The sequence below is a fragment of the Necator americanus genome, chromosome II (assembly GCF_031761385.1).
Source record: "Necator americanus strain Aroian chromosome II, whole genome shotgun sequence".
Classification (NCBI taxonomy): Eukaryota; Metazoa; Nematoda; class Chromadorea; order Rhabditida; family Ancylostomatidae; genus Necator; species Necator americanus.
This window is the reverse complement of record NC_087372.1, coordinates 41,301,911-41,320,780: the sequence shown is the minus strand read 5'-3', so window position 1 is coordinate 41,320,780 and position 18,870 is coordinate 41,301,911. Positions and strand designations below refer to the sequence as shown.

General features: G+C 41.3%; 2 protein-coding genes across 4 annotated transcripts; both read left to right on the top strand.

Moving 5' to 3' along the window:
- Window positions 1-2,391: 2,391 nt before the first annotated feature.
- Window positions 2,392-14,619, top strand: RB195_020983 (uncharacterized protein; the record flags this gene model as incomplete). 2 transcript variants are annotated; one of them, XM_064189577.1, is made up of 15 exons in its annotated part: window positions 2,392-2,435; window positions 2,998-3,008; window positions 3,441-3,533; window positions 5,306-6,276; window positions 6,345-6,499; window positions 6,584-9,534; window positions 10,154-10,233; window positions 10,575-10,786; window positions 10,839-10,910; window positions 11,906-11,979; window positions 12,089-12,197; window positions 13,582-13,628; window positions 13,762-13,844; window positions 14,368-14,462; window positions 14,556-14,619. In XM_064189577.1, the coding sequence occupies 15 exons, from the start codon at window positions 2,392-2,394 to the stop codon at window positions 14,617-14,619; spliced, it is 5,061 nt and encodes a 1,686-aa protein (XP_064045457.1). The 2 variants fall into 2 exon arrangements, with proteins under 2 accessions (XP_064045457.1, XP_064045458.1); XM_064189576.1 differs by lacking the exons at window positions 2,392-2,435; window positions 2,998-3,008; window positions 6,345-6,499 and having other exon boundaries at window positions 3,446-3,533; window positions 5,306-5,436; window positions 5,497-6,276; window positions 6,567-9,534.
- A 506-nt stretch (window positions 14,620-15,125) lies between these two features.
- RB195_020982 (uncharacterized protein) lies at window positions 15,126-17,233 on the top strand (the record flags this gene model as incomplete). Of its 2 annotated transcripts, XM_064189574.1 has the most annotated exons (5): window positions 15,126-15,209; window positions 15,682-15,893; window positions 15,984-16,055; window positions 16,956-17,029; window positions 17,118-17,233. In XM_064189574.1, 5 exons carry the CDS (start codon window positions 15,126-15,128, stop codon window positions 17,231-17,233), a joined length of 558 nt encoding a protein of 185 aa, XP_064045455.1. The 2 variants fall into 2 exon arrangements, with proteins under 2 accessions (XP_064045455.1, XP_064045456.1); XM_064189575.1 differs by lacking the exon at window positions 15,126-15,209 and having other exon boundaries at window positions 15,808-15,893.
- Window positions 17,234-18,870: the final 1,637 nt, after the last annotated feature.

Sequence of the window (18,870 nt, the reverse complement as noted above, 5' to 3'; positions counted from 1 at the left end):
TCACAGATATTGTTCATACTGCCTTGAAACGTTGTAAAAAAAAAACGTGATGCCATCATTTTCGTTGAAACATTATCTCCCGTCATTTTCACGGTTTTTATTCTTGCAAAACCCATGTCCATTAATATAAGAGTACTTTGCTCTTATACATTGCAAGTGAGAAATCCTACATTGTGCAAATTCCGTTTGCTTTTGTGCACTTCCTCTCCACTAACTATTACTAGGATGTGAAAATCTTGAATATATGAATTAAAGAGGGAATATCAGTATACGTGTGGAGCTTCAAGCGTTGGAGAGTGAGGTCTATCCATTTCTTCGCTGCATACATTCTTTTTGTTATCTTCCAATCTCCAGGAATAATCACTAGGGAACATTAACGAGTGTTCAGGAGGCAGTACGTTCGAAATAAAGCGGTTCTGGCGAGGTTAATGACAATTATCAAAGTTCAGTTAGGTGTCCGGAAAGAACTTGAATAAGATTCTTGGATTAACTTTCAGTTCAGCCATTCCCCAAAAAATGGGATATTTGGTCAGGAAGTCCCTTTGGAACTTTCGTGCATAAAATCCTTTCAACATCCACCCATTTGTGTTTCTCGGCGACACACGATGAGGCCATCCCCTCTCTCATCTTTTTGTATTTCAATCCCCAAAATTGTATTTTTCACAGGGATCGTCAAAATTTCTGGCCTAAAAAAAGGTACAAAAAGGGAAACAAATTTTTCAAACACTTTTTACTTCATGCTGCGCATAAAAGTACTTACGACAAAATATGACTGAAAGTAAAGAGGGATGGGAGAGGTCAACGTAGTTCAAACGTATTCCAAAAAGTGCTGCTAAAATACCCAAACGCTGTAGCCGGAAGGCGAAGTTGGGTGCAAATTTGCTTGTACTTGCCTCTTCTCGCAATTACAAAGTGAGAAAAATTTGCGAATCATTAGTAATGTGCATTTCAGTCCCATCAATGCTATCGATGCATCACTAATAATCAATCACTAATAGTTCTTTTCAGCAAAGTGAGTAAGTTATGATATCATATTCACACCAGATGAATCCAGGGGAAACAAAAAAAGTGAGCTTATTCACCCCTTAATATTAAATGGAGGGATAGCTTTTCTCCAGAAACTAACTGCCTGAACCGTTCCTTTTTTCTTTCAATGGAAAGAGCATAGAGACGATGGTGACCAATTTTCTTCTGGTAGCTTAGTTCAGTAATAGGTTACAGCAAAACTGGCGATGTAATGAGCCTTCAAAGTTTACTGGATAGAGGAACAAACCGTGAGGATTTTACCCAGAATCAATTAGAGATGTATAAAGAAAAAATGTTCGTAAAATGTTGCAAAAACATTTGGAGGCGGTTTCTTTCCCAGGAAGGAAAATGCTGTTTTGATTTTTTAATTTTTTCTCTTTGATTTTCAGATCAATAAAATAAAGTGTAAAGTGATCAAAACGGATCTTCACACTACTATCCACTTTCTGCATTTAATCAGTGTTGAAATCGGTGAACCTGCTCGAAGATTTGTGCCATCTATGGGGGTTTTCTTTGATCGAACGAACCAGGAAAAAGTGCTGCAGAAAACGTACCGATTTATTTCTTTGACCTTTCCTTTTTTGATCGAAAAAAAATAAGAAAGAATTGTACTTGAAAGCAAAAAGTTTGTAACAAACAACAGTACCGCCAGTGTAGGTAATCGATCAGATTCGTATACGTTACCTCAGTACCTCATTCAGTCCTAGTGATAAATAAGTGAAAATTTTTAGGAAGAACACATCTGGTTTGCCTATACTGATGGCAAGTTCTTTTTGAAAGAGAGTTGTAGCTGCTGGATTTGACGGTGAGATTATGGTTGCTTGTTGTGTGAAATCGAACGCCACGAAATTGTCCACTTTTGTGGGTTCACAGAAAGCCACATGAATTCATTTCGTGTTCTTTGAGGACGGATTCGAACAATGTTGTTTAGAAGCCAAGTGGAATCGCAACTAACGTTATGTTCTTGAACACTATGGGGAATGTTAAAGAAGTCAATGTTGTATTGGAAACATTTCACCTTAAACAATCGTAGAACTTTTGCAATGAAACAAAAATAAACTATGTAGTATTCGTTTCTGTATAGTAAGTAGATAATTATACAAGATTGGATTTTAGTAAACAGGAAAGAAAGCGCCCTTTTCTCTTGGAAATAGTTGTGAAGCGTAGTTTTCAGATCCTCACAACGCATACATCTTAACCGTCACCTTAAATCAACCTTAAGTGGGAACCGATCATTACGGGGAGAATATGGTGCAACCTCTATGTACATACAAACAACGTCACTCCCTCTACATGCTTAATACCGCAATACATCAAAACTGTAGTTGAATATATTGCTTTAACGATCCGAAAACCAACTTTGGAATGTACGAAGAGAACAAAAACCGCAAAGAAGACCTGCAAATCAGGTAAAGCAAGTAAGCAGAGCTTAAGAATAGATGGTAAAACCTCTCCAGAACTCATCTACAGCTAAACAAGTCTACATTGTTAATACTAGAGCCGTTTGGACTCTCTTGGTTTCGATTTTGGATGTAGCAGCTTAGGGAACGATGACTTGTTCTGGGTGAGGCATTTGAGAGGATATATTACAAATGATCTGACTTTCCACGCTATCAGGAAGGCGACGACATAGAAACGTTGGCAGTAATAAAAGTTGTTAACGATTTTGGCTCTCGTTTTAATCTGACTATCGGCGAGAGCTGTTGTTGTCAAAGATACTGAAACCTTCGAAGTTTCTTTTTTTTTATTTTGAAAGGATTCTCTGTCAATGATGTTTTTTGCACTCCTGAAGTGTCACTACACCACCGATATTTGACACGAATTGTACTTTTTTAAGGTGCTGGCTGATAACTGAATCATATTTGATTAAGCAGTTGTTGTTTGCACAGCTAAATATTCCAACTTCTCAATAGTCGCCGCATTTCAGAGAGACTCACCATCTCGCTCTATGAAAGTTGATTAGTGTACGAGATATACAGAAGGTAAAAGACTTGTTCTCGTTTTTTTTCTTTGGTTGTTTTTGGTAAATATGGTTTCATTTCACGTTGCATACTTTTTATATCCAAATGAACACTGACAGCGTTCAGCAGCTTTGAATAGTTGTTGAAGTATTAGCAAACCCTATAAAATGCAATCTTGGTTCTGCTCAAAAACTAGTACTCCATTCAACTCTACGATGCCAAGGTTCAATGAAAGTCGAACTTGGCCCTATAAAATAGATTTTGAAAGTGGGCACTGCTATTATACCTGAGTGTCAGCGCAGCTGCTATCTGTGACATCTGTGGTGTCTTTTCATAAGAATTCTAAAAACTGGAAGCTTGGGTCTTTGAAATGATAGTAAAAGGAGAGGGAAAAAAAAGACAGAAAGAGAAAGGATGTACACGTATGGCGAGAAGTCAAAGCTTGCTTTTTAGGTAAGATGGACAGGGTTTTGGTTTTGGTTGCCATAACCCTTCTTCACACAGTTCTCACATTTCCCACATCGCTTTCGGAAAATGAAGCAAGAGGTAATTTGCCAAGTCTCGTTCAAAGCAGTTCAATCGGGAAAAGGAAAAATCTACAAAGTGGTAAATAGGTTCACAATTATTCCATGAGATGAGGATGCAGAATTCTTTCCTCCCCTCCTGCTCAAAAGAGGAAAAGTAATGCGAATTGAATTGAAATTGTATCTAATTTTGGTTACCAATCAAACTAACAAAAATGCGCTACAAATGTCTTCCCTTTATCTGAAACTCCGGGGACCATAAGGTAGCGTCCTTCTCGTTTTGAATTCATTGCTCTGAATAGGAAGGAGAGAGACCTGACTTCGAACGACCGCTTGGCACGGTAACGCCAAAAAAGACGGAGTTGGACAGGCGGTCTAGGTTTCCGAAAAAAAAAGAACTCGGTTGACTAGGATCTGTATGTACAACGCACGTGCCGCAAATGAGACTGGACAGGAAGTGCTCTTAAGAACATGCGAAAGTGGAAGAGTTGGCGTAGGCGGTTTCCTCACCAACACTAGCGTGGGATTGAATACTGACTCTTTGAAACGACTGGCGACCAAAATAGAACGTATACAGATGGAAATTTGAGCAGCAAGGTCAGTTATGAATAACGTTGTCACCTACGCTTCAGCATAAAGCTACGAAGAAGTCTAAACTTTCTATACCAACCTGGTAAAAATCCACAGAGGATTTGTACAGCATCCACGAAGTCATTGTTGCTGATTTCAACGTTAAAACTGAGTCTAGAAGAATGCCTAAAAACTTCACATCGGGATCTATAAACCAGCGGAAGAGAGACTTTCAAAGCTTGCCGTGACAACTAAGGATATCCATGGAAAGTGGCAGAACTTCATAAACTCTCCTCTCCTCTCCTGTATTATGAATCAGACTACAACATCGTAAGGTCTTGCCTAAAGGGAGATTTTTGTTTTCACTGAGGAAAGAGAAAGCCCCAAAGTTCACAGAGCCAACATTAGCGACAAGGAGAACAGCAGTAGTGTTGTTTGAGGAGAGGTGTAAGATTTTTACTCACAATTACGCGAAACAAAAGGAAAGTTAGCTGAAAGAGAGCGAACACGAGAAATCGCACACTCCGTGCGGTTGTCTACATGTATAATCGTCTCCATTGACTAAACGTCCAATTTATTTTGATCTACTTCTTTCATCCGGATCAGAACAAGGAGAGACAACTATGAAGAGATTGAGCACATTATTGCATTGTGCCGCCGAAAAAAGAAAATGAAACATCAAAGTTGAATAGAAACGAATCAGAACGGACTCATATACGTTCAATTTGTGTTCCCAAACCTTTAACTCTGATCAGCAGTTGATAGATAATAATAATGACCGCAATAACTACTTCCTGCAAAGCTTCCAGGGCATAAAAATTTTGAGCCAATTGATTACACAGAGGGTTTCCTGCGGGTCCTACCACAGCCATCATTCGATTTCGTTCCATCAAAAGCATACTTCTACCGAGGAGAAAAATTTGTGCGTGAGAGTAGTTGCTAACAAAAAAAAAAAAGAAAAAAACAAAGTAATACAACAAAATTCTTGGTTCTATCCTGAGAATACCACCTTCTTCTGTTTTTGGAATCGCTCCTCTTCTCTTGGATTAATTGTTTTAAAATCTTCTTGCTAAGAAAACAGATCACGAAACCTGCTAATCAAATCCCTAATTTCTTGAGCACCATGAAACACCATAAAATAAAGAAGGTGTAGGGATCCGCTTTGGATCCAACTATATCTCCTTTCCAAATCATCATTATTTACCAACAATGAATGACGTTTAGATTCAACTTCCAACAGCGGACCTCTGAGCACAATAACAGAGGTCCCAATCTGTGACGGAGACGAAGGAAATAAATTAGCTTTATGTCACGGAAATGCGACAGTTACAGAAAAGACTACCAATAACACAACGGTGAGAATATATAAAGCGAAAGACAATTCCAACACGACAACAATAAGAAGGACTACGCAGGAAACGAACAGAAACTCTACATGTATAATGGTGTGGAAGGATGCAATTACCTCTACAACTACATACACAAGAGTAGTTTTAACCGAAATAACCACTATAAATACCAATGGCCCAAAACTAACTGAATCGGCTACTAGTGTTCTTCCAGTTAGGTTCACAACCATTACAACTCCTACATCTCCACTTCAATGGACAACGGAAACTTTCAAAGGAAACACGACTGGAAACGCTACGACATCGACAACCATAGGTCGTACAACAACTATAGAGCCCAGAACTACGACAACGACTGCAGAGTTTACAACAACTAGAGAGCCAACGACAACAACAACAGAACCGACGACGACAACGACTATAGAGCCAACGACAACAACTAGAGAGCCGACGACGACTACGACGGTAGAGCCTACAACCACAACTAGAGAACCGACGACAACAACTAGAGAACCGACGACGACTACGACGGTAGAGCCTACAACCACAACTAGAGAGCCAACGACAACAACGACGATAGAGCCAACGACAACAACGACGATAGAGCCAACGACAACAACTAGAGAACCGACGACGACTACGACGGTAGAGCCTACAACCACAACTGGAGAGCCAACGACAACAACTAGAGAACCGACGACGACTACGACGGTAGAGCCTACAACCACAACCAGAGAGCCAACGACGACTACGACGGTAGAGCCAACGACAACAACTAGAGAGTCGACGACGACTACGACGGTAGAGCCAACGACAACAACTAGAGAGCCGACGACGACTACGACGGTAGAGCCTACAACCACAACTAGAGAGCCAACGACAACAACGACGATAGAGCCAACGACAACAACTAGAGAACCGACGACGACACGACGATAGAGCCACACACACGAGAGCCAACGACAACAACTAGAGAACCGACGACGACTACGACGGTAGAGCCTACAACCACAACCAGAGAGCCAACGACAACAACTAGAGAGCCGACGACGACTACGACGAGCCTACGGTAAACAACCACAACCAGAGAGCCAACGACAACAACTAGAGAACCGACGACGACTACGACGGTAGAGCCTACAACCACAACCAGAGAGCCAACGACAACAACTGGAGAGCCGACGACGACTACGACGGTAGAGCCTACAACCACAACCAGAGAGCCAACGACAACAACTAGAGAACCGACGACGACTACGACGGTAAAGCCTACAACCACAACCAGAGAGCCAACGACAACAACTAGAGAACCGACGACGACTACGACGGTAGAGCCTACAACCACAACCAGAGAGCCAACGACAACAACTAGAGAGCCGACGACGACTACGACGGTAGAGCTTACAACCACAACTGGAGAGCCAACGACAACAACTAGAGAGCCGACGACGACTACGACGGTAGAGCTTACAACCACAACTAGAGAGCCAACGACAACAACTAGAGAACCGACGACGACTACGACGGTAGAGCCAACAACCACAACTAGAGAGCCAACGACGACTACGACGGTAGAGCCTACAACCACAACTGGAGAGCCAACGACAACAACTAGAGAACCGACGACGACTACGACGGTAGAGCCTACAACCACAACCAGAGAGCCAACGACGACTACGACGGTAGAGCCTACAACCACAACTAGAGAGCCAACGACAACAACGACGATAGAGCCAACGACAACAACTAGAGAACCGACGACGACTACGACGGTAGAGCCAACGACAACAACTAGAGAGCCGACGACGACTACGACGGTAGAGCCTACAACCACAACTAGAGAGCCAACGACAACAACGACGATAGAGCCAACGACAACAACTAGAGAACCGACGACGACTACGACGGTAGAGCCAACGACAACAACTAGAGAGCCGACGACGACTACGACGGTAGAGCCTACAACCACAACTAGAGAGCCGACGACGACTACGACGGTAGAGCCTACAACCACAACTAGAGAGCCAACGACAACAACGACGATAGAGCCAACGACAACAACTAGAGAACCGACGACGACTACGACGGTAGAGCCAACGACAACAACTAGAGAGCCGACGACGACTACGACGGTAGAGCCTACAACCACAACTAGAGAGCCGACGACGACTACGACGGTAGAGCCTACAACCACAACTAGAGAGCCAACGACAACAACGACGATAGAGCCAACGACAACAACTAGAGAGCCAACGACAACAACGACGATAGAGCCAACGACAACAACTAGAGAACCGACGACGACTACGACGGTAGAGCCTACAACCACAACTGGAGAGCCAACGACAACAACTAGAGAACCGACGACGACTACGACGGTAGAGCCTACAACCACAACTAGAGAGCCAACGACAACAACGACGATAGAGCCAACGACAACAACTAGAGAGCCAACGACAACAACGACGATAGAGCCAACGACAACAACTAGAGAACCGACGACGACTACGACGGTAGAGCCAACGACAACAACTAGAGAGCCGACGACGACTACGACGGTAGAGCCTACAACCACAACTAGAGAGCCGACGACGACTACGACGGTAGAGCTTACAACCACAACTAGAGAGCCAACGACAACAACGACGATAGAGCCAACGACAACAACTAGAGAGCCAACGACAACAACGACGATAGAGCCAACGACAACAACTAGAGAACCGACGACGACTACGACGGTAGAGCCTACAACCACAACTGGAGAGCCAACGACAACAACTAGAGAACCGACGACGACTACGACGGTAGAGCCTACAACCACAACTAGAGAGCCAACGACAACAACGACGATAGAGCCAACGACAACAACTAGAGAGCCAACGACAACAACGACGATAGAGCCAACGACAACAACTAGAGAACCGACGACGACTACGACGGTAGAGCCTACAACCACAACTGGAGAGCCAACGACAACAACTAGAGAACCGACGACGACTACGACGGTAGAGCCTACAACCACAACTAGAGAGCCAACGACAACAACTAGAGAGCCGACGACGACTACGACGGTAGAGCCTACAACCACAACTGGAGAGCCAACGACAACAACGACGGTAGAGCCAACGACAACAACTAGAGAACCGACGACGACTACGACGATAGAGCCAACGACAACAACTAGAGAGCCGACGACGACTACGACGGTAGAGCCTACAACCACAACTAGAGAGCCAACGACAACAACGACGGTAGAGCCAACGACAACAACTAGAGAACCGACGACAACAACGACGATAGAGCCAACGACAACAACTAGAGAGCCGACGACTACTACGACGGTAGAGCCTACAACCACAACCAGAGAGCCAACGACAACAACTAGAGAGCCGACGACGACTACGACGGTAGAGCCTACAACCACAACTAGAGAGCCAACGACAACAACGACGATAGAGCCAACGACAACAACTAGAGAACCGACGACGACTACGACGGTAGAGCCTACAACCACAACTAGAGAGCCAACGACAACAACTAGAGAGCCGACGACGACTACGACGGTAGAGCCTACAACCACAACTAGAGAGCCAACGACAACAACGACGATAGAGCCAACGACAACAACTAGAGAACCGACGACGACTACGACGGTAGAGCCTACAACCACAACTAGAGAGCCAACGACAACAACGACGATAGAGCCAACGACAACAACTAGAGAACCGACGACGAGTACGACGGTAGAGCCTACAACCACAACTAGAGAGCCGACGACAACAACTAGAGAGCCGACAACGACTACGACGGTAGAGCCAACGACAACAATTAGAGAACCGACGACAACAACTAGAGAGCCGACGACGACTACGACGGTAGAGCCAACGACAACAACTAGAGAACCGACAACGACTACGACGGTAGAGCCAACGACAACAATTAGAGAACCGACGACAACAACTAGAGAGCCGACGACGACTACGACGGTAGAGCCAACGACAACAACTAGAGAACCGACGACGACAACGACGAACTTGGAACTAAATTCTTCAACCGGAGAGTCTAAGACTACTACATTTGTTATACTCATAAGCACCTTCATAAGTTCTTTTAGCTGCAGCTTTTTTGTACGAACCTTATAAAAAAGCTAAAAACGAAGTCTCCAAACGAGACCAGATGTTTATAATAATGAAGCACTTTTTTGTCTCAATCTCGCTTCAATTTCGGCATTTTCAGTTTTCTGCAATTTCGTTGCAGATCAAGCCCATAGGATTTCTTTTTGCCGCAAAGACTTGCTGATTGCTTACTGTTGGTAATAACCAACCATTTACAAAAACGGCGGTGGAAACTTTATTGCTGGAATTTTTAGATATGCCGGTCAATAACAGTGATATTAGCAGATTTTTGGCATTATCATATGCCGAAAAACTAAAGAAGAAACTAAAAGCTTCACATTTTTCAAGGATAAACTAGCTATCTAAGATTTGGTATTGAGCTTTGCATTTGTTTCTCACATTATTGTTTCTGTTAAGAAAACCCAGCCCTCAAACCTGTAGTAGTAATAAAGTACCTACGTTTACTAAAAATTAGCTGTGGTATCTGATTTCTTTCCAACAACTGCATCTTTACAACCTCTCCACTTCTAGATGTCTCTTAATATTTCAGAAGTTTTTCTACTCGTATGAAATATTTGCATTTGTACTTCTCAATCTTACAGTTTTAGAGCAGTTAAAGAACAATATTCATTGTCTTTTTGTGGCAGATATGTACGCTTTTGGAAGGAATGAAAGTAGATATGTCAAGGTGAGCCTAGCTCTCTGTGTATACTCTATAGCGCACTTCTCTCCGCCTTCTGGTTTTCATTCTTCTTCATGTAGATGTAAAAAGGTTGGTCAGTATATTACGTATTTGTGCGATGGGAACAGAACAGCCTGATTCTCTAATAAGTCTGGATGATACTGAAGTGAATTGGAGCCGAGGGTGGCGATCAACCTTATATCGAGAGAGGAATTTATTATCTACTAAGACGTTACTCAAAGCAACGAGTGAAAGCCGAATCTTGGCATATTATTACCAGATCCTCAAATTCATGTAGTCTTAGTTCGTGTAAACGTTAGAATTTCTAATTTTTATCAGGAATTCAGGAAAAGCAACTCATAAATGAGATCAGCCTCCGTTTGTTCCAACTCACAGAAGCATCGACAGCTGGTATTGCCGTTTATGGATTCGTTCCTGAGACACGCATCAATCTTAATTCTGCGCTCAACAACATGGCTGTTTCACACGAAAAGTTCTCTAAAAATCTTGAACAAAGTGCCAGGATCGGAGACAACGTCGAGCATTCAAACACACAAGAGTAAGTCTATATCTTGATTTCGTGAATATCGCCATCTTTTTCTTTTCTTCAGAGCCATTTACGACATCAAACACTTCAAGAATTTGAATGGTCGGGCTAATTGCTTAGTATTCTTTTCGGCACGGTGAGTTGATTTTCAGGCATTTAAGGAAGAGATCGAAGCTTATCTCGATCGGTTTTATCTTGCGCAGCAGTCGAAAAACATATGAATCGTTTTGAGACGAGATTTGATAGCGGTAGCCAGAGTTAAACAAGGAAAAGCGGAATTTCGAACATAGTGGTGGTAGGCCTGAAGAATTAGGAGACAGGTGGGTGTGGAATGCTTCAGTACGCAACTACTTGGCATTTATTAATCATAGATCAATGGATCTATTCATAACGTGCATTTGCTGTGAAGTCATTTCACAAAAATATGATGGTGCGACTCAATCGAAATTTTGACGTCATTACAATCTAGGACATCATGCCCTTGTTCCAACTGGCAACGGTATTAAAATATGGTTTAAGAATTTCGAGAAGACTCGTTCAGCTCTTAAAAAAGAAACCACCAGGGTGACCAGACTGTATTGACGTTAGAATTCCCTTTGAGCAGCAGCCGCACTATCACTACTTTTGTAAAATAACCTCACAGCAAATCAACGTTGTGAATCGATTCACTAGTCCATAATTACCAAGTGGCAAGTTCTTGTATTATACTTATACTCTGCCACCCTGCATGTGCGTTTATAAATAGAAGAAGCAGCCGAAATGATCATGGAAACTATGGATCAGCCTCGAGGCGATAAGATGGTGTATTAATTTTTGATGAATTGCACACTAGACTATTAGTTTACTGTGCTGCTTGCAGTACCAGAACTGCATTCCATACGTACTTGTAGTATGCGATTACGTTTTTATATACGATTTATGACTGATCATTCGTAGCCAATTCTAATGCTCTGTTCTTAGTTTTCAAAATTTCTCTATAAGACTTCAGTGTGCAAGGAAGACATTTAAATTGAAAAAGAGAGTAGTTTTGGAACTGCTTGATTTTGTGTTTGTTACTGAACTATTTTATGTAACTGCTAGGCGAAAGAAATCAACAATCTGCTCAATTCAGTTGCTTCTGACCGTTTTCAGAAAGAACACCTATGGACTGCCAAGGTTGATTCTGAATCCAGAATGGAAGAGAATCGTTGCTGTGGGATTTGATGGTAAGACACTATCTGCGCTGTCGTTAATGCCATTTGAAGAAAAAATTATTTATTAATTGAATGAATTTTGTAAAGAACCATAGTTATACTGAAGAGGAGAAGTTTTCAGACAACAACCTGAGCGATATCGTAGAATGGCCACAGGGAACTTCACTGATGATCCCAGAATCCTTTACGAGAAAACATGTGGACATGGTGGTTGAAGACGTCCTAGAAGGGTTTTGATCGAGAATCAGTGATAGATTTATCAGTTTTATATGTATCTGTTTCTCTAAGATAAAAAAAAAACTGGGCTTAACTATTTTTCATTCAAAAAAAGGATAAAGGATAAAGTCACTGACGTCTTACTGGAATTCGTAATCGTTGAGGTTTTGGAACGCGTGTTGGCCTACACAATAACCTGCGGGGGCCAGCCGGTGATCAAGCCAGTGTCTTTATCCTTCCAGACAAGCCTGCTAACAATTTATCGACCTCGGCAGGACGAAAGGCTTTGTTTGCGGTAGGGCGGTTACGAACCCTCAACCGTGTGGCTACAACGGACCTCTAACCGACTACGCCACACCCGCTCATTTTTCATTTAATTAGCTGAAATATGAGATTTTTAAAATAGTTGAACTTTTTTTTTGAACAAATCTGCGCAAGCGGCACGCGTAGCCGACCTCTCGCAGCCTCCAGGAAATGTTGGTGACATAATTTTTAAGAACATAACTGCCAATGTGAAGAATCAATACGTGCTTAGAAAGCGTTAGACAATAGATTCGAAAGAATTTTCATTGGCTTAAAGAATTTCGAATGAAATCACGGAATTCTCAAAGCTTTTTTGGGATTGTAACATTCATAGAACTTCATTGTAGATATACTATGCTCCTAATCTTACTACCACTGAGGTCGACTCTTTCGCTCCTTTACAGGTTTTCTGCCCAGATTGGGGATTGTGGGGATCATCATGGAAAATGCTAAAGTGCTCAGAAAATTGCTAATGAATAAAATAAATAATTGTTCAAATGCGTAAGTAACCTAAATCTGAATTAACCGTTTCCTCATGGTCGCCGCACCAAAAAAAAAAAAGAAACAGCAACAATAAACAACAAAGCGCTTCAGTAAAATTATACATGTTCGAGATCTTCTGCCGTTCGCATCCGGTCCCACAATTTAAGTTCGGCACTCTATCCCGATTTAGAATATTAAAAGTTTGAACTACAGGATTTGTGAGTAGAAAGTTCATGGGAACTCGCCAAGGAAGGATTTACATTATCGTCTGACTTTTTTCTTGCAAATTCGAAATTTGTAAATCTTTCGCAGGTTTCTCATTTCGTCCAACTTTCAATAACGTTGCATGCAGTTTACCAAACTACGCAGTGTAGTGTCGGATCATGAGTTCGGGAATTGAAGTTTCGTCTGAGATTTTTCTTGCCTCAACGCTGCATATTTTATCTGAAACCGAGAATACTCAAAAACGTGAAAAAAGAAGGTGTTATACCATCATTTTATTACCGAAGACAAAAATTATGTAATTATTGATGACACATTGATGTGTCTTTGAAATATTATCAGAGAATGAACTTTTTTCTGACAGTGAAAAAATGATGGTTCCTGATAAAGTGGAAGTCTAAATCATCGGACCGAAAACCTCGTGCTTGTTTGCCTCGGTAGGTTTTTGTTTCGCTTTATTCGCCTCTGTTACATACATTTACTACGTATATTCAATTATATATAATTATATATAGTTATTCAATTATAATTACGAATATATTATTTATATTGAACGAGGTACCCTTTTAGAGAGACTCAACTTCTTTCATGTTTCTGCAGAAGTTCTGGCGGAAAAGGCAGCGCTAAGACCGTTTTGCAAATCTTCTTGTCCGGTAAATGAATATTAGAACACCAGAACATTTCAAATCACTACGTATGAATTTCGAATTTTAGCTGATTGCTTCACCGAAGGTGACTCTGTTCTTTAGGGGCAATCAATGAACTGTTAAGAAATTGATCTAGATGAACCATCGACAGGTTGAAATATGCAAATGTGACCGGGAGCCGCTTTGACTTAGATTATTCTTTTCAAAAAACATTTTGGCGACTTCTCTTACTACATCGCAGATAAGTAGGAAAAATTTTGGAGGAAAAGCGTATATGTCCGAATGGAAGGCTAATCTAAGAAGCCAGTTTCTAGCAATAGTTGTAGAACAAAGTAATTTGCTACAAGTAACTGTAATGTTCAGACTAAATTGAACTGCTACATTGCATAGAAACGGTGAAGAGATATGGTCTGCTCGAATCCTACCGCATCCACTTCTCAACGTTTCTGATGTCGTGATTTGCGAAGGAATGAAATCATAAAGATTATGCACAAAGAATTTAGTGGACTAGACAGAAAATATATTCCAGGAAGATGGATGCAGTTTTAAAAATCATAATCCTTGCACTGTTCTTTGTTACATCCGAGTCACTTGCAGGAAAATCGCCAAAGAACAGGGATGTAGGTGAGTGCCTAGAAAATCCTAAAAGGGAACTTCCCAGTGGAAACGTTCATTTTTGGAATCACGATGGATATAATTTGTATTCCCGATTTTCAGTGCCAATAAAGGACAATATTCATTGTCTTCTCGTTGCAGACCTCTTCAGTTACGGGAAGAATGAGAGCGCATATGCTCAGATAAGTTTGACGCTCCAATACTGCGCAGTCAGTTCGATTAATTAGCTCTTTAAAAATTTCCCTCCATAACTGCGCTTGTAAATACTCATTACTTGTAAATACTCATTGATCGTCACCTACTTCACGTTCAAAACTCTGCTTGATCCTCACATAAAACATAGCAATCCAGATCTACATACGATTTATCCAGATCTACATACGATTTATCCAGATCTACATACGAGAACTATTGCGCTCGTCCTGCGATTCTCGAGTCGTTCAGGCCCCGCACGCGTTCATAAATCTCAACAATTTCTGAATTGAAGTCGAACGCGTTGGAGCATTTCAAAGATTAATTATCGATGAAGGTCCTTTCGTCGGTTCGTCCGTTACGTATGCAGGGTCCCAAAGAGATGCGAAACAGAAACGTCGATCCTCTCTGGCTCTACTGGATAAAATCATAAACCCCCTAATCTTGCCATAAATTTTAGAAATTCTGCAGGTGACCTGAATGTCAATTGGGGTCAAGTTCATAATACTAGAAAAGCTTGACTTTGAGAGAGAACTAATTTCTCTATTTTTTTGTAGCATACTGGTGAGATCAATAAAAATATGAGATTGCTGTTTTCTTACTGCCATTGTTGTTGTTATTCCGGTTAGTAGTCTTCGAGAACAAATGAATAGGTGTCAGGGCCTTTGATACACTGAATCAACAATCTAGGTACCGTGGACAAAAAAGACTTCAATTTCATTTTTTTGAATTTTTGCACTCCGCATAAATTCAGGCAGCGTGAAAAAGAACTAATTCACCGTATCCTAGAAGAAGCCTTTTCTTCTCTTTCTTGAAGCTCTCCTAAACGCTGAGCGTGTGGTCTCCAATGTAGTTTTTTTCGTTGGAGCAACAAATTGCCGCTAATGCGTGCGGTTGTAAATAGGTGCAGCCTAATCATGGGACTTAGGACCAGATTTTCCCGGCAAAACAATTCGAATTTGTAGCAACGACATCCATGTACTGTGCTCATTTGTGATTAATTTAGTTATTTTCTCCGCTGATATAGGATGTTTAGGAGATTCGTTTTATAAAATTTCTCGCACATCGTTTCTTCGAAGGAACGGAAGTGTCGACTGCGGGTATTGCGACCTATGGCTACGTCCCCGTGTTACCAATCAATATTAATTCGGCACTCGACAGAATGGCTGTAACCTATGAAGAGTTTTCGAAACATTTGACACCCGCTACACAACTTCGAAACACTAACGAACACTCCAATACTGCGCAGTGAGTTCGATTAACTTGAAAATGTTTAAAATTTAAAGCTGTTTAAAAATTTCCCTCCATAACTGCGCTTGCAAACACTCATTATTTCAGAGCTATCGAATACATAAACCTCTTCAAGGATTTGAAAGGACGCGCTAATTGCTTGGTGTTTTTGTCGGCGCAGTGAGTTCCGTTAATGTTCATTGTCCTTCCCACAATTTTTCTTCGTTGCTCGTCGCAACACGACTATCGCAAGCTATTCGCGGACGTGGCCAATCGCCTTGCAATCGCCAAATCCTAGAGTGTTTCATAGAATCTTTTCAAAAACACCACAGATATGCTATAAACGGAAAAACAAAAAAAAGAAAGAAGCAAGCATAACTCAGGTTCAGCTCTATAAAGCAAATATGGCTTTTTAGGCAATTTATGGTGGATTGTTAGGTCACGCCACGGATACAGAGGATGAGAAATCCCTTAATGAGATCCTTTTTCTCCAAGTTCAGAACGATCCAATGAAAAATAACCACTGAGAGTTGAATGAGCAACTTAACTAAGAGCTGAGGATGGGATCTACTAGATGAGATATCAGGATGGATTCACGAGGGGTCTTAATCAAGGTGTCTGTATCAACACTCACTGGCTTACTCAAACTTGAACTTCGTAGGAAGGAACCTCTAATTCTACTTATATTAAAAGTTGAACAGAAAGACTTCGAAGTACTGTTAGTACTACACATAGGTTCTGCTGCTTATTTTTCCGCTTGCATTGGACGTTCGAGTAGTAAACAGCAGAGAACAGAAGTTGCAAATACAAGTACCAGAAATAACAGATTTCTAATGCATGTGACCATATTTCCCTTATACGGTCTTTCCCACAAATTTCGTTCCGCTGATCCATCATGGTGATGGTTGGAGGGCGAGGCCCGTTACCGGGAAAACAGCACAATGAACAGTTCGGTCGTAGTAACTACAACAATTAACCAGTGAGTGTTGATACAGACACCTTGATTAAGACCCCTCATGAAGTGATTAAGACCCCTCATGAAGTTGAGTGGTTGCCTCCTGTGATAGTTTCACTGTTAAGGAAGAAACCGAAGACATTACCAAGGCTATTCGTGACAAAAGAATGGAAAACAGTGATTGCAGTAGGATTCGATGGTGAGACCTTGGGTAGAAACTGCCAGTCATTGTTTCCTAAGAAAAATCCCTGTACATAACTCTCCATTGTTTTCATAAAACGACTCAGGTGCCGATCTACGTAGTATCCTCACATCACCACAAGGAATCGCAATGCAAGTTCCATACTTATTCAAGGATAAGGACGTCCGTCGTGTGGCCGACACTATTTTAAAGTCTTTCTGAGCATACCAACTTTAGCGGTTTGCTGAAAAAAAAATTTCGAAATGACAAATTCCACTTGAATTCTTTTATGACAAAGAGCTCTGTGTAAGCTGTGTCCTCATGTTCTTAACGCATGCACATGTTTTCTAGAAGCCATTAAAAGTGAATAAATATACCAAAAAAAATAAAGGTTGAAAGATTTTAATATCAAAATAAAATGATAAAATAATAAAATAATAAGATAAGCCCAGTCGCTTACGGAAATGCACGAAAATTCAGGCTGTTCTGATCGGACTACACAACCTGCAGTGAAAAACTGCATACGGATGCATGGAAACAAATATTTGTATCCTAAACCTCCACAAAATTTGAGCAATCTGTGAGAAATATCTCAAGGTGACGGCTATTCTGTGAAAGTGTTTTAAGTGTACTTTTCAAGCACCACCATCACTTTGCCACCAAGGACAGTCTAGTGCCTCACATGATGTTCAAAGATTTTTAATTTGGCGAATACTACACTATTTAATCTTGAATCGAACAGAAATTACTTCAAACTTGCCCGAGTTATGAGTACAAACACCGTAGTACGAATAAGAAGGTAACAAACACAAAGTACATTGTGACCTGAAGATGCGTTGATATAAAAGCAAGAACTACCTTCAAGTTTTAGGATATCTTGAGCAATTTCCCGTTCTACTTGATCTGAAACAGTTCACGGTCTGAAGTCTGGTTTGGTTCGTCTGTTTATATCCGTTTCATTGTTTCATAATTTATAACTTTCATCTTGAAACAAGTAAGATTTGTTTCATAGAGGCATAATGAAAGGGAAAAATGCCACTCTTTTTAGGCCATCTGATGCAAAGATTGCATTCCTTCTCTGGAATAAAACAAAAGATTTGTCACAGGGGTTCAAGAAAAGCTGGATTTGTAATGTGTTGTACAATTTTCTTTGTAAAAACAACTCGCACGACAATAAAACTGGAATTTCAAACCTCTTTGAAAATGTGTGGCCTTGGTGAATTTCACAGCAACTATACAATGATGCCGTGGTTACGGACATTTCGTTCACGGTTTGTCAGTTAATTGTTAAATGACCCTTTTGCCGAAATGCCCTTCTTGATATTTTCCCCCTAGTTTACGAAACCATTTATCGTCGTACTTCGGCTCAATGCATGGTTGCCTGTCTCAAAGTATCACAAAATTGATGATGTTAAGGTCTCTGTGGGACAATATCGGATTTTGGATTACGAGTATGAGGGTGGCCATGCTCATTTCCCTCTAATCGTCCTGAAAAACGGTTTGCGAAGCGATCTTGGTTATTGCAGGCTACATTAGATCGAGCCACCACTCGCGTCGCGTTCACGAGCGAGCAGTCGAAAATCAATTATGTTCCTTCAGCATCCTATTCAAGTGTAACTAACGAACAGACTAGTGACGGTACCGGATCGTGTACAAGAGTTCTAAGGTGCCGCTTAGAGGGCTATCGTGGGGTCACTGTCATGTTCATAATCTACAACCTGAACTCTTAGTTGTCCCACAGAGATCCCAATATCGTCAATTTTGAAGGATGCAACCTTTGAAGTTCTACGGTTTGCATCTGTGCACTGGCCTCAGACCGCTTGTCAAACTCTTTGAACTTTTTGGAATCTGCAGAAAAA